The 15506-nt window shown below is 39.3% G+C and overlaps 1 protein-coding gene across 2 annotated transcripts in view; it reads right to left on the bottom strand.

Annotated features, from left to right (window-relative positions):
• SLC5A12 (solute carrier family 5 member 12) overlaps window positions 1–10860 on the bottom strand; it is a 39599-nt gene extending 28739 nt beyond the window's left edge. The window contains exons 1-4 of one of the 2 annotated variants that reach the window (XR_012509641.1): window positions 10180–10860; window positions 5581–5646; window positions 4335–4386; window positions 3164–3231 (exon numbers count right to left, since the gene is read on the bottom strand). Coding sequence is in view for 1 of the 2 variants with exons in the window: in XM_010964752.3 (XP_010963054.1) it covers window positions 3164–3231; window positions 4335–4386; window positions 5581–5646; window positions 10180–10518 (525 nt within the window). In the remaining variant the exon portion in view is untranslated. The remainder of the gene's footprint in view (window positions 1–3163; window positions 3232–4334; window positions 4387–5580; window positions 5647–10179) is intronic. The other variant, XM_010964752.3, reaches the window with a different exon arrangement.
• Between the last annotated feature and the right edge of the window lie 4646 nt (window positions 10861–15506).

The raw sequence follows: 15506 nt of genomic DNA, 5'->3' as shown, positions 1-15506 counted from the left end.
TCCCTTCCCAGGAACTCTAAATAAACTGAGGTCTAGGCTGGGACCCAGTCCGAAGTGTTTCTGAAAGCTCCCTAGTGATTCTAGTGTACAATTCGAGGTGAAAATACGTGGGCAAGAAGAAAGGAGGAAAAACGAGGCTGCTGGCCAATCCCTTACGACCATGGTGAAGGTGGAATAAGCAAATTAGGGAAGATTAAATGAAGTGATATATTTAAAAGGTGCCTTGAAAATGGATAAGCATTCATTTCATGTGAATGAAAGGACATGGTATTTTTAACATTGAAAAATAGAATTATCATCCTTGGTTCCTCCTCCAGAGTGTCAAGAACTTCCGTGAAAAGATGGCAGGCTTCATCTTTATCTTGAGAAGAAAGAAGACATGGAGGTTGTCTCATCATTTCTTGTGTAATTAAAATCAGCATGCGACTAAAAGACAGACATTGAAGCCCCTGCCAGATGGTTGTACTAGTAGATTCTGTTCAAATTCTGATTTGAGGAATATTCAGTCTCTTACTCCCACCTCCCAAATAGTGTTATTTTGATTTTCTTTAAAGATGTTAAGCCTTCCAAACCCAAATCACAGCATCAGATTTTAGTGATATGAAGACCAAATGTCAAAGACCTCAGTTTTCAGAGGTGACTTGGCCTGGGGGATGTAAAAATATGCATAAACCTGAACTTCAGCTAGACCTAAGGCAAGAACATAAACCACTTTATTGCTTTATCAACTGTGTATCAAAAGGCAGATTATAGCTCTCAGGGAAACTTCTCTGACAATATTACTGCTTCATACAGCAAGATACACACACCCACACTCCACTCATCTATAATCCTGATCGTCCCTTGAGGGCTACTTAGGTAATTAATCAGTCTGTATTTACCTCACTGGACTGCAAACTCCTGGACGGCAAGGATCACTTCTTCTTCTTCTTCTTCTTCTTTTTTTTTTTTTTTTTTTTTTTTTTTAATATTTCCTAGTAGTTATTTTAACTATGCTACACATCCACAGGACTATGAGTGTAAAAGGACTGCCATATGAGCAAAAGTGTTAGAGAAAGAAGCTGCCATGTTGGTGAGACACTGAAGCCTACAGTCTGACCAGAGAGAGGGGAGATGGAACAGAGGTGTGATGAGAAGAGATTGGATGGGTGGACTGACTCACAAAGGGCAAGGTTTTCAGCACTAAGCTAAGAAGCTTATACTTTATCCTGTGAACAATGCGAAGCAAAGAGAGAATTAGTTCAGTCAAGTGGCATGAAGAAATGGATGTTTTAAGAAGATTAAGCTGACAGAGGCATGTGAGGTGGAGGGAAGCACTGAAATCAATTGAGGTAGTAAATTTAGTTCATTTTAGTTTATTGTGATGATTAAAATATCCAGACTTGGTTTTTTTTTTGTTATTTTACTTTTTGGTTTCTGTTTGTTCTACTTTTTCTATGCTTTTTTTTCCTTTTCTTTTTTTGAATGATTTTCTTTTCTTAAATCAGTTGAGATTTGTTTTAATTTCCTTTTTCTACTTTGACTGCTTTATTTAAATTAGTCTCTTTGAAATGTTGCCATGAATTTTTAATTTAGAGCCTAAATTTTCAAAAGGTCTTAATCTCCAACAATTCAAGGATTATAAAATCTCTAAATCAAATTACTCTCTTCCTGATTTACATGCTATTGTTGTCCAAATGAAAGTTATTCTTTTTCTTAACTCCAAAATTACCTATAATAATAATTATTATATTTATAATATTATAAATTATATTATTAGATATTATATAAATTATACTATACTATAAAATTATCATTAATCACCAAAAATCATTTGATTAACCTTACTAAATGTTTACTATTTTATTTTCTTATCATTACTTCTTCTATCTAAAATTGGATAATTTTCCTTCTTCACAGTATTTCCTCTAGGCTTTTCTTAGGGGAAGATACTTAAGTGGTAAATTCTCTCCATTCTTGACAGTCAGTATCCTAAAGACAGTTTTGCTGAGTGCACAATTATAGTTGACAATCGTTTCCTTTCAGTGCGTTGAAGATATTATTCACTGTTTCTGGCTTCTATTACTGTTGCTAGGAAGTCTGCCTTCAGTGTCCCTAGCAATGCATCTAGTTATCCTTCTATGGAAGGATGCTCAGAGCCACTAATCTGTCACATATAACCAGACATGAAAGACGTAGGAGTATATTTTTAACTTAGGTAGGAGATGTGTGTCTGGGATAGAATTATGGTAGTGAGAATGGAATGGAAAAAAAATAAGATAAAACTTTGCAGTGCAAAGAAATGGTGGGATTTGCAAGTATGAGGAAGAGAGATATGAGCCTATTTAAATCGTATATTATCATGATACATGTTAAAAGAGTAGTTGATAGGCACACAATGCCAAAATACATGGATGGTCTGCTATACGATAATTTATCAATTACTGTATTTTTCTCTATAAAGGAGGAAAGAGAATCCAATCATCTGAGAACCACTGCCACATTCTTCATTGATTACTTACAGCCTCCACAGATGGTACCAATGACTTAGAAGAATAAAGAATCCTACTGCAGAGCATGGCAAATAATAGGTGCTCAATGAACGTTTGTTAAACTAAACTGATTGTAACAATTACAAAAATATATTACCAATACTACCCAAATTTCTTGGTTAAAACCGAGCATGTGTAAAGCCAAATGGTAAATGCAATGCAAGCTCTTCCATCAATAAGAGACAAGTCCAGCTGTGGAAGCCACAAGTTTATAAAATACATGCCATCCTAGACTATTCATTCAGGCAGTTTATACTTCGCAGTCAGTAGACAGTGATGTATAACTGCTACCTATGATTTACAATCACCGTTAATGAGCACACTTTTTTATCAGCAGTTGCATATGGCCACCAATCCTCTGAGCAAGGAGGTATTTCTATCATTAAATCTCCTCTTAGCCATGGCTTTTCCAGTGAGCCCAGAGCCCAAATTCTACCAATGCTTGGTACTGAAACAAAATTTCAAAGAACAACAGCATCTTTCCCAGAAAGCTGTGACAGATAAGCTGGCACATTTCTATTTAATTTTGGAATAGCAACTTCTGCTGTAACTAGATGCCCTGTTGTTGGAAATCTGCCCTTATCCCATATTAGGAAATAGTGCCGGGTACTTTTTCACAGCTGGATACATACCAGGGTGCAGTAGAATGTGCAGACAATTCCTGTCGCAAACACAGAGCCCCAGAGATCAAACCCAGTCACTATGAAAGGAGAAAAAATACTGAAAGAAGTTTCTCTAAGGAAAGTAAAAAAAACAGCTCTATGAGGGAAAAGTCACAATATTTTTGTCTGTGTTCTTTGTGGGCAAACGGAAATCAACTTCGAGTTCTCTTATTACATTTTCTCATCACTGATAATGATTATTTTATTACATTATTATACCTCAATGCAGTCCATAATGTCAAAAGCCAAATTCTTCCTCTTAAGGTTCTGAGGCTTCCAACCTTTTCACCAATTGTTTCTTTATTTGTTTTTCTTAACAAAGTTAGACTGAGAACTTTGAAACCACCTAAACATTGACCGTGAATACCTATTTCTCAATATCGCACAGTTATATTGACTACTGAGGACCTCTAATAGTGTATGTATAATTATGACATTTCTTTCACTTTTGTTTTTTCTTTCCTTTTTTTCTAGGATTCAATTCTTTCAAAAAGGTCAAGTATAAATCTTAAAATAATTACTACAAGCACCTTTTACTCATGTATTCAAATTATCTACTTCTTGAAATAACTGAGAAAGGATCACATATTATAGATGACCTGTATTTAGTGGTTGTGTGTATATAATACAAAATTGTCAAATGTATGGTTATCAAAGGGGAAAGGAAGGAGGGTACGGATAAATTGGGAGTATGGGATTACTGATATAAACCACTATACATGAAAAAGATAAGCAACAAGGATTTACTATATCTACAGGGAACCATATTCAGTATCTTGTAATAATCTAGAATGGAAAATAATCTGAAAAAAATATATATATTGCTTTGCTGTACACTTGAAACTAACACAATATTGTAAATTAACTGTACTTCAATTTTTAAAACTGCCATCACTTCACTTAAAAAAACAAACAACAATCAAAATGGATGTTTGCCATGTGGGCAAAATCAAGTAACTAGTTATTTGCATTAATTTCAATGTTCAATTTTTAGAGCTTTATTTTGTGACTACCACAGTAATTCAGAGCACTCTAACCACAGGAACGTCTCCCAACAAGGTGTTGTACGTGTATCTTCAAGGTGGGGATGCAGGTATGAAAATGGTGGAAAGTACCAAGAGAGTGTTGCTAACTCACTCACCTTGATTGAGGGCCAGGGCAGGAGCGTACACCACCACCCCTGTGTAGAGAATCTGGTGGGGACACGAGAGTCAGGGGAACAGTGAGAAGAGTGACATGGAAAGGACACCTGCCTAGAACATTCTTTATTGACCTTAGAACTACATTTCCTTAAACTTGTTCGCCAAACGTTCCATTCCTACGCACTCTGGTTTTGAAGCCCTTGGCCACTGTAACTAATTTGTGAAAGGGTTAATAATAAGCATTAGATGGAGGAAGAGTGTTGCACTTTGAAGATGGCTGCAAATTTTGAGATTTTATTAGTAGATTTGCTATATTAAGGATACAAAACTAGGGTTCAAGTTAAGTTTTTGATTCACTCTTCCTCTACCTTCCCTGCCACATATATGACACACACTCATTTTAGCAGTTTGCTGAAATGCAGATTTTAGAGTAAATGGAAAGAATCTGTGAGGAGAGCACCGTGTGGGGGAAATTAACAACATCGGTGATCTGCATGGTGGGTCTATCTTCAAACTCCCAGAACTGCAGCCCAATACACTGATGGAAGTGGGTGCAGTCCAGTTTTATTTCAAGTGAAATTTCACCACTTAGAGATTCAGGTGGGGGTTTTAACAGGCAAATATCTATGGACAGGTCAAGGAACAGTAATTCCTCCTTTTCTCTTCAGTCAGTGAGGGAGAGTTTTGATTAACAAAAGGGAAGAAGGTTCTCTTCTAGAAGAAAGTTCCTGGCGAGTCACGGGAAATGCATTGGCAGTGTGCCACAGGCAAGCTTGAGGCAGCAGGAAAGCACCCCGGACTCTGGGAGGCAGGAAGGGAGTCCACCAGGGAAAAGTGGGAGTATTGGTCTGAGAGTATAGTCTTAGACTAATCTTCAGCAAAATGGGTATTTCTGGTTCAACATAGTTAACTAGTGAAAAAAAAAAAATCAGTTACCAGATCATTTCATATTAAAAGCAACTTGTAGGTTAAATAAAACTTTGAAATACATTTTTAAAAATGCCCTTTTTCCATTGGTGGTTTATGATATACATTTGCTTGTTATCATTTGTACAGATATATGAGGGTCTATGAAACATGGACAACCCTGGATGTAATCACGTATCTTGAAGGTGCTACCCTTGGGAGAAAGTAGCTTCTTATTAGCATTAAGTCTGTCCTTTAATTGTGTTAATTGCCCCTGGAAATAAAGCAAGCCCACACTTGTCTCCACAACCCACCTCTGCAGCAGCCCTCACCCCTTACCGTCTGCACGATGTAGATGACTGTGGCTGCGTAACGAACTGGTTTACTGAATCGCAGTTGCAAGTACTAGAAAGAAGAGAGAAGGACATGCAGAGAAGCAGTGAGTTTGACTCTGAGAACTGCTGAGAAGCTTCCCTTTTCCTTGGTATTTCTCTAAGTTCAGTGCTTGGATTTATAATATGATTTTATGCTATCTATACTTGGGAGAAAAGAAAAAAATATAAGGATTGTTTAAAGTCAAAGGTATATTAAAGATCAATTTTTGCTCAAGCTTCTCATGATGGTCAGAGAAAATAAATACTTTTTATTTTTAAATTGTGATTGCTTCACTAAAAAGCCAGGTCATCTGGCTTTCTACCCAGGGATCTCCCTACTGGATATCCTGAAGCCATTGATTTGTTCATAAAATATCCCCACTTCCCCCAAATTTAGTTCAGGCTTTCCTTTCCTCTTTCCTAAATCACTGCAGTAGCCCCCCTAACTGATCTCTATAATTTCAAGTCTCGCCTACCCATTCCACCAACCACACACCTGCCACACCGATTCTCCTAAAGCAGGACTCTGATCATGTCATGCTTTGCGTCAAAATTTTCCATGATTCTCCATCATTGACAAAACAAAACGCACATCCAGGCTTGATATTCTAAACCATCTACTGTCTGATCCACACCCTTCCTCTCTTAGCTCACGTCACTAAAGCCCACATTGTTTATTCACCACATGAAATCACTGCATATTGTTCAACTGAAGTGCTTTTTAATCTTCGGACTCCTCCTTTGTGTAGGCAGATTTTTCAACATGAGAGAGCCCCCTCCCTCCCAAATTCACCAGTTCTCAGCCATCTTTCAAGGATAGCCCATCGCGTTCTTCCTCCTACCTGTACTTTCTCCTCTGAGCTCTTATGACAATTGTGCTAAACTTCTTCCCGACAGAACAGCACTTGATCACCTGCTGCCTTGTATTTTAGTGTCGGATTCACATCTCTTACGGTACTTGTTTCCCATGGTTACTCTCACAAAATAACCCGAATTGGGTGGCTTAAAACAACAGAAATGCATTCTCTTACAGTTCTGGAAGCCAGAAAGTTCAAAATCAATTTCGCTGGGCCAAACCCCAGGTGTTGGCAGGGCCATGCTCCCTCTGGAGGTCTTAGAAAAGAATTTACTTCTTGCCTCTTGGCGTTCTTGTTGACTGTGGGTATTCCCTAGCTTGTAGCTCCATCACTCCGATCTCTGCCGCTGTGGTCACACTGCCTTCTCTTCTGTCTGTCTCTGCCTCCCTCTTATAAATAGGATTTTCTTATGGCTTACTCAGTTAGACCAAGACAATCTCTCCATTTCAATTTTGCAAAGTTCTTCACCATAGAAGGTAATAGTCACATTTTCCTGCGATTAGAACACTGATTAACTTTTTTTTTCAGAGGAGGTGGGGAGAGGCATTTTTCAGCCTACCTCACTTACTTTCCCTGATACATGTAAACGGTGTCCCATTTTAAACACTTCACCTCATCTTTCATGTATTCATTCATTTAACAAGTATTTGTTACTTGCCTTCCACACTGCATTCTGGCACACAATGAGAGCAAACATTACGCAGTCCATGCCCCAGAGGATTTTAGAGGCGGCAACCACTAACAGATTTATGCTAATAAAAGTGAAGTTACAGTGACGATGCGTGTTAGAAGAAGAGCTGCAGGGAACTGTGAACACACTAAGCAGATGGGTCTGATTTACTGTTGGAGATGAAGAAAGGTATCCCCTTACCAGTAAGGATTTTAGAAGACATGTTAGTATTTGTCTTCCAGGGCACAATAATCACGTACTGAATGAATAAAATAAATGTTAAAAGTAGCAAATGCCTCGAGGATTTAGTATCTTGGAAGTAGTTTCTAATGGGCAGTAGTTCTTTCTTATCTAATTTAAGAAAAATAATTTCGATGAAGCCAGGCATTAACCACTGATTTGTCGTTTTCCTAGAAATAATATGTAAGTAAGTGTTGTTTGATGGCTTCAGCGGAGCCCTTCTTTGAAACCCTAGAAGGGACTCCTCTTGCCCGAATTCTCATTCAGTTTCACAGTAATCTACTCACTCAACCTTTCCCCCAAGGAAAGAATCACCTTATTTTTGGACCCTCTTTCTTCAGATGATACATTCAATATACCATGAGTCAGGTAATAATCCAGTGGATGTGTGACCAAGGGCACCAGGTAGGAGGAATATTTCTAAAGAAGTAAGGAAGTCACTGAGGATCCAAAAGTCTCGGCTACCATAAGATGAACAACAGAGCAGAACTTTTGTGTTGAGGACAACTTGGGTTCAAATCACACACCCTTGGAAAGATTAGTTTATTGCACTGAATGGTGGCTTTCTCTTTCTAAAATTGACAGTAGCAGGATCTAATGGTGGAGCGTTTGACAAGCCAACTGCAGGGACAGGAATAGAGTAGGATCTCAGTGACTGCTGTAGTCACTGTGGGTGTGACCCATGTAGCTTACTGGCACTCTCTGTCCCAGGACAGGTTGATAGCATCTAAATGCACTGTGATTATCTGCTTGATAATCCCAGCCCTTGCACAAGGCAAGCTAGAAGTGCATGGGGATGTTATCATCGGCTTTCAGCCAATGACAGAAGGAAGTTGGACAGAAAAAAATTCTGGTTATTTTCATCTCAGGGAGGACAGTCCTGATACGTGATCTGTACTGTCTCCCAGAGATCCCCAGTGAGATTCAACCTCCGTTGCTCACAGAAACAAACTGCTCAAAAACACACCTTTTATTTGCTTCCCTTTTTCCCATGTCTTACTTGCCACTTGCCTACCAGAGCTTAATAAAATCATTTCCCTCCAAAATGACTTGCATTCAACTCCGTCTCAGGATTTGCTTCTGGGAGAACACAACTTAAGATGGTGATATTTTTACCAAATATGACACAAGTGGAGACTTCAGAATTGCTTGTGTAATGAGGCCTGTCCTCTTGTTGACAAGGATTCTTTCCTCATCACACGAAGAAACTAGGATAACATACTGGAAGGTGAGACTGCGTGTGGTATAGACTAGCTATCTGAGTTCCCCTAGACCAATGAGCCACTAACCAACCCACTAGCTGATGGCAGTCACATAGATGGTCCCATGGAAGACTGACAGAAGGACCTTATTGTCTTACTAGACCCTACTGAGCTGAGGCCAGATTACTGATCCACAGAATTGGGAGCAAATAAAATTGTTGTTTTAAGACATTTATTTTGGGATATGGTATGTTACACAGTAATAGATAACTGATATAAAAATTGGTATCAGATGTGGAGAAATGTTGTAACAAAACTCAAAATATGTGCTTTTGGCTTTAGGACTAGATGACACAGGAAGGAGAAATTGTTTCTGAAAAAATGGAAAGGCAGCGAGGAAACTGCCAGAGGAATCTGGAAAAAGTCAATGGTTTAGTTCTTCTAAATTCTGTCAATTCAGTCAAACTAGAGAGACAGTATTAATAAAAATATATATGGAAAAAAAAACTAGATCAGAAGTAACACTTTTTGAATTCTAGTTTGAAATTTGCCACTGTCTCACTCTATTTTGTGTTTGTTTGTTTTTTGCTTGTTTTTTTTTTGTGGGGGAGATAATTGGGTTTATCTATTTATGTATTTTAAATTTTTTTTCTTTAATGGAGGTACTGGGGATTGAACCTAGGACCCCGTGCATGCTTAGCACTGAGCTATACCCTCCCCCCACCACTGCCTCACTTTGTAATCTAAGCCTCAGTTTTCTCATCCATGAAGCAGGAGACTATTCCAGCTGCATTCTGAATTCCGATGTAATTCTACATCCGAAAGATGGTAATCACTCACTCACTCAGTGGTCCTCTCTGGTAGGTGTGTAGCTAGTCCTTCAGTCAAAAGTAAAAATGGAAGTCCAGCAGACAAACTGCATGCTTCATGCTTGCTTTTAAAAATTGCACAGGTAACTGAAAATTTAAAAATATGTAAAGGGCCACAGACTTTTTAAATTAAGTGCAATGAAGTCCTGATATGTCCTATACCTGCACTGTCTCACATCCCCTCAGTTACTCCCCTCAGTTACATATTTGCAATTGGTTTACTGTAGTAACTGAACCACCTTATTAAAACCGTACGATCCACTGTACAATCTTAAGTCATTTATCTCTATCTCTGTGTTCTTTGCTGGAAAATGACAACATTTATGGTATAGGTTTCAGAAGGATGTTAATAATAATAGCAGGAATAACTTCAGCTCTCTTTCATTGAGAATCTCCTACAAGTTAGGCAATGCATTAGGTGTTCACCTACAGCTTCTCATTTAATTACTGATGTAGCCCTGTGGGCTTGACTTTGTTATTTCTCTTCTATAGATGGAAGAACAGGTTGTCTGTATCCAAAGCTTAAGCTTTCCTAATAACATGGCCATATTTTTTCCCCATGATGTGTAATTGTCCTGAAAATAAGTGAATGTTATTCAATTACGATATGTTATCATCATGGTGATTTGTATTATCAGAAAAAAAAAGCAAGAATAACAAAAAAACGTTCAAGAGGAGAGGTAAAAGCAACTCCTCCCAAAGTAAAGAAGAATGTAGTTGTCTTACCTCGTAGGTGCTGGTGATGCCGGACCTGTAGAACACAGGGAGGAAGAGCTCTGATGTGAAAATGACGACAAATGTGTATGCAATGAAGAAGACGGAGAAGGATGCCCCAAAGCGGTAGACGTCGGCGGGGGTGCCCAGGATAGTGACAGCGGACATGAAGCTGGCTGTCAGAGACAGCGCGACGGGGCCAAAGCTCATTTGCCGACCCCCAACCAGAAACTCCCTTGAAGTTGCCTTTTTTCTCTCCTTAATGGCAAAGAACACCCCAATTCCAGAAGAAATGATAAAGAGGGCTGCAAATACGACATAATCCCAAACTGAGAAGGTCTTCACCTCCATGCTGGGAAGTATGGCACCAAAGAGTTGCTTTCAACCAGGTCCCAGGAAGACGCTGTTTCTAAAAGTAAAGCTGAGGACAGCAGATGCTTTGCTGGGAGAAGAGGCTGTGACTCTGTGACGCGAATGATGACCAGTGCACCTGTGTAGCCCTTCAGACACCAAGCTGTACTCAGGGAGGATCTCAAAAGTTGACGGCAAAGAGGAATTCGGTACCAAGAGATGAGAACTTGAAATCTGCCCCTGGCCTGGAGCAGCCTGTTCCTTCACTAAAAAGCATATGCCACAGAGAAAGAATTCAGATGTGTTCTGAAACTAATTACTACTGGAGGTGGAATGGACTCACCAGATAACACACTCTTTAATCTCCTAGATTTTTTTTGTTTTAACTTAAGGTTAAACATTACTGGGAAACGGAGAAGCGATACAAGTCTACAACCTCAGCATTTTTAATTAGTGCAGCAGAATCTGTAAAATGCCAGCACAACCCGCCTGGGTGTCTTGCTTCCGAGTAAGGGAGGGTGCAGCATGTGGGCCTGCAATTCTGCAAGGCTGTGGGTGTGGAGGAAACGGAGCAAAGAACTAGGAATCAGGGGACCTTTGCTCAAGCTGGCTCAGGCTTAAGTGAGCTGCGGTATTGTTGACAAGCCATGTAACCTTTCTGAGCTTCATCTGGAACACTGAATAATAACACCTTAGGGGGTTAGGATGAGTCTTTTAGTGTCTCAAGCTTCCTGACTCTCTTTTTTTCTGGTCAATAATAAGTTGTTATGTGAGCTTACCGTAGGGCACCCCCGAATATAATAGTTGATTTTCTCTGGACTCCAGGCCTCAGAAAATGGAGTTATTGTTAATTAATAAATCGTCCGTAGTCCTCAACTTTATCTTCTCTGTCTTTCCTTCATTTTGACCAGTTCACAGCCCTTGTACTCAGAGACTATGTTAAACTTAAGACCAGCACAAATAAGAGAAAGAAGGTAAAAATTTAGTTAGAGATTCCAGACTCTGCTCTTGTTACTCTGTCGGTTGTCCTGAAGTGTCCCCAGCAAGACCCAGGGAGATAATTTCTCTCTGTTGTTCCTGCTTCTCCTCCCTCCTCAGCGGTCTTCCCGAACCCCAACCCTACAAAGCCAGTCTTTTCCACAGGGTCTAGTTCATGCCTGTCTTGCTGTGTGGAGCCTTCCCTGACTCCTGTCCCCTGCTGTCCTCTCTCCCAAGTCCTGCAGGAAGCAGGCTCCCTTGGTACTCTCTTCCCTGAGCGTATCCTCACTTATTTTAAAGAATCTCTACGTGTGTGTCTGGATGCCAGTCAGCTGTTGTAGATGACCAACTCATTGAAGACAGAGGCACAAAGTTCTGTCCGTAGTGCCCAAAACATAGCTACGTATTTGTGGAAAGTAAGGATATCACCCAAAAAGCAAAAGGGGAAAGCAAAATTACCCATAATGCCCAAGACCAGAAACATTTCCCATCAAACAGAGGAAACTCTAATTTTGCTTCTGACATCTAGGTAACCACATAAACCTTTGATTATTTGTTAATCTGGGTACTGTCTTCACTCCCTACTTTGCTCCGTGGATTTCAATTAGACCACACGAAGCTCTGATGGCTGAAATATGCTTTTAGTTGCAAATAAGAAAGTAAAAATTGCCAGGACCTGCCTGTGTCCTGTTGTGGAAATTCCTCCTCTATGTTTACAGAGTTGATATAATCAGTGTTAATGGAAAAGTAAGTCTTTAACATTTTTACCTTAACAATGGCTTTTCCTTATTTTATCGTGAGGCATTCTATTCTAATTGTATAACAGATTTTTGATTGTAATGGTCTCAGCAGAAAACCAGAACTCCAATTTTTAGTGGTTTGACTATGTTATGCTTTAATATTAACACCACCTAAGTGTTAATGTTCAATCCAAGACATGTATACAACTTGTACAAGTCAGGTGAATTTTAATTCAAAACACTATTATTGTATCAGTGAGGTCCCGAGGTTACATACCAGAAGCTTGTAAGTGAAGATTTCATGAGTACTGCTGATTTGAATTAACCTTTGTCAAGAAACAGCATTATCTACATGACTTCCATTACTCTTAGATTTCAAAACAGTGGGGAAGCACAGAGGCTAATGATTTGGGATGTGAAGGAAACTTCATGCCTCTCACAGTAAAGTATTCCTTGCTTCCAGCATTTTGCTGATTGTCAGGCGCAGCCTCAGTGTGTTAATTTAATTCTCATTTGTTTTCTATTTCTTTACACTTCCTCCTTTTGGTAGCATCCAATGTCTCCTAACTCTCCTCCTCTTCCCCGTTAAAACTCACTCTATGCAAGGTTCACACCGGTTACAAAGCGTAACATCCGTTTATTAATAACTCCTCAGGGAAAACAAAAGAATCAACATATTCATTGGCTCATCAATTAGAAAGTACGTCCTTATATCAGAAGTATTAACGTGGAGGAAGAAGAAAGGAAAATATGCTTCTTTGTCCTGGAGAAACCCCAGTATCTCCTGTATCCTTTTACAGGTGTCTCGAAGTCTACCATGAGTACTTTATTCCCTTGGTGTAAAGCTAGGACCCTTGTTAGACTGTAAAGACTGTCAGCTGCCATACACACACACACACACACACACACACACACACACACACACACACACTCCCATAACAAGGCCTAACCGTTTAATTACTCTCCTGCCTAACAGGTTGGATTTATAGTTGTGATCATTAACAGTCTCTGTAGTGTACAATAACCCTGCACTTTGCATGGAGCATTTGTAGTGGAAAAGAGGAAGAGACTTGGAGGACATTGAACGCTACCAACGGGGGAGGAAGGGTAAAGAACTGGAAAGATAAGGCATCAGAGGAAAGACAGCGTTGTCACAGTGCAGTTAAGAGCAGCCTGGGCGCACCGTGTTTATTTTGGCCTAGGACAGGAGGGAGGAAAACATGCAAGGACGAGACTTGGGCATTTTGAGACTGTACCACCACTAGACTACCTTTCCATGGCTGTTCTTTTGTTTTGTTTTGACTTGACTCAGGAAGGTGGGAAGATCAGAACTGTGCCTTGGAAAAATTAGTCCATTCTAATAATTTTACATGATGAATGAACTTTTTAATCCAATGCACATCATCAGGGATGGCTCGAAGAACTCCCCACGGAGTAAATAAGCTGCTTAAATCAGGTAGCGGAAGCAGTCCTTCCCGCAGAGCTCTTCTCTCGATGAGCACGCCAGTCAAACAAATCCCTGGGAGACAAACTGGTGATGGGAAGCTTCAGCTGAACAGAAATTATTGCTTGTCTTCAAACTGCAAAGGGACCTTTGCCATTTCTCCCTTCTGAGGGGAACTGAATAATTCCTACCTGGAGAAAGATAATTCCATATAATTACTTCTGCTTACAGAGATTGATGAAGAAGGGACCACATCCAAGACTCTCATCATGAAAAAGAAAAACTGCAAATCCAAAGTTTCTGCTCCTCCTCTGAGCTGCAAAACACAACCTGGAGCTCTGTCATAAAGTTCTCTTGGTTGGCTGGTGCTTTTATGAATATAGGTAGGGTAGAGAAGGGGGAAAATGTAACAACTCTGTTTGCAAATTAATGGGGACTATTTTTTTCTTTGATCCTGGGGAATGATGTTGGAGACTTGGCATAAGAGTGAGGGCAGGGAAATGGTACATGAATCTGGATGAGGGCAGGGACGTTTCTCAAAATCAGTGAAAATGTCTCAAATAAGGGGGAGCCAAAGGGATTTTAACAATAATAATATTAATATAATTTTTTGTAGCTTTATTGAGATATAAGTGACATCACAACAATGTGTAAGTTTAAGGGGTACAACGTAATTTGATACACTATATACTGCCAAGTGGTTACTGCAGTAGGGTTGGTTAACATCTCCATCACTTTACATAATTACCTTTCTGGGAGGAGGTGGGTGAGAATATTTAAGACTTACTCTCTTAGTAACTTTCCAGTATACAATATTGTTAACTACAGTCACCCTGCTATACATTAGATTCTCAAATAAATGTTAAATTGTAGTCATATTGTTTAAAGTGTAGTTTCCTTCTTTTCCCCTAACCTTTAGTGGAAACTTGCTTTATCACTGGTATTCTACTGTTTTATCATTTAATTAAGGGGAAAGAGTTTGTGTTTATCTTTGAGCTCAAAAGTGGGGTGATGATAGAATACTGATGAAGAAAGTAAAACACAGAGTAGATTGAGCACCAAGAAGAAACAAAAATTAGGGAAAGTTCTCCTGAGATTTTTATGATCTTTGAGGTCGAAATAGGGAAGACCGCGTGGTACTCTGTTCTATCAAAGTCAGGATATTGAGCAATCTTTCATGTCTTTTTTTGCCCCTCCCTCCTCATTTCTCTTTCTTTCTTTCTCTCTTTTCTTTCTTTTCTTCTCTCTCTTTCTTCCTTCCTTCTTTTCTTCCTTCTTTCCTTCCTTCCTTCCTTCCTTCCTTTCTTTCTTTCTTTCTTTCTTTCTTTCTTTCTTTCTTTCTTTCTTTCTTTCTTTCTTTCTTTCTTTCTTTCTTTCTTTCTTTCTTTTCTTCTCTCATTCTTCCTTCCTTCCTTTCTTTTTCTTTCTTCCTTTCTCTCTCTTTCTCTCTCTTTCTTTCTCTTCCTTCCTTCCCTCCCTCCTTCCTTCCCTCCCTCCTTCCTTCCCTCCCTCCTTCCTTCCTTCCCTCCCTCCTTCCTTCCTTCCTTCCTTCCTTCCTTCCTTTCTTTCTTTCTTTCTTTCTTTCTTTCTTTCTTTCTTTCTTTCTTTCTTCCTTTCTTTCTTCCTTCCTTCCTTCCTTCCTTCCTTTCTTTCTTTCTTTCTTTCTTTCTTTCTTTCTTTCTTTCTTTCTTTCTTTCTTTCTTTCTTTCTTTCTTCCTTCCTTCCTTCCTTCCTTCCTTCCTTCCTTCCTTCCTTCCTTTCTTTCTTTCTTTCTTTCTTTCTTTCTTTCTTTCTTTCTTTCTTTCTTTTTCTTTCTTTCTTCCTTC

This window comes from Camelus bactrianus, chromosome 10, assembly GCF_048773025.1.
Source record: "Camelus bactrianus isolate YW-2024 breed Bactrian camel chromosome 10, ASM4877302v1, whole genome shotgun sequence".
In the NCBI taxonomy this organism is placed as follows: Eukaryota; Metazoa; Chordata; class Mammalia; order Artiodactyla; family Camelidae; genus Camelus; species Camelus bactrianus.
This window is presented reverse-complemented; position numbering and strand designations above follow the sequence as displayed.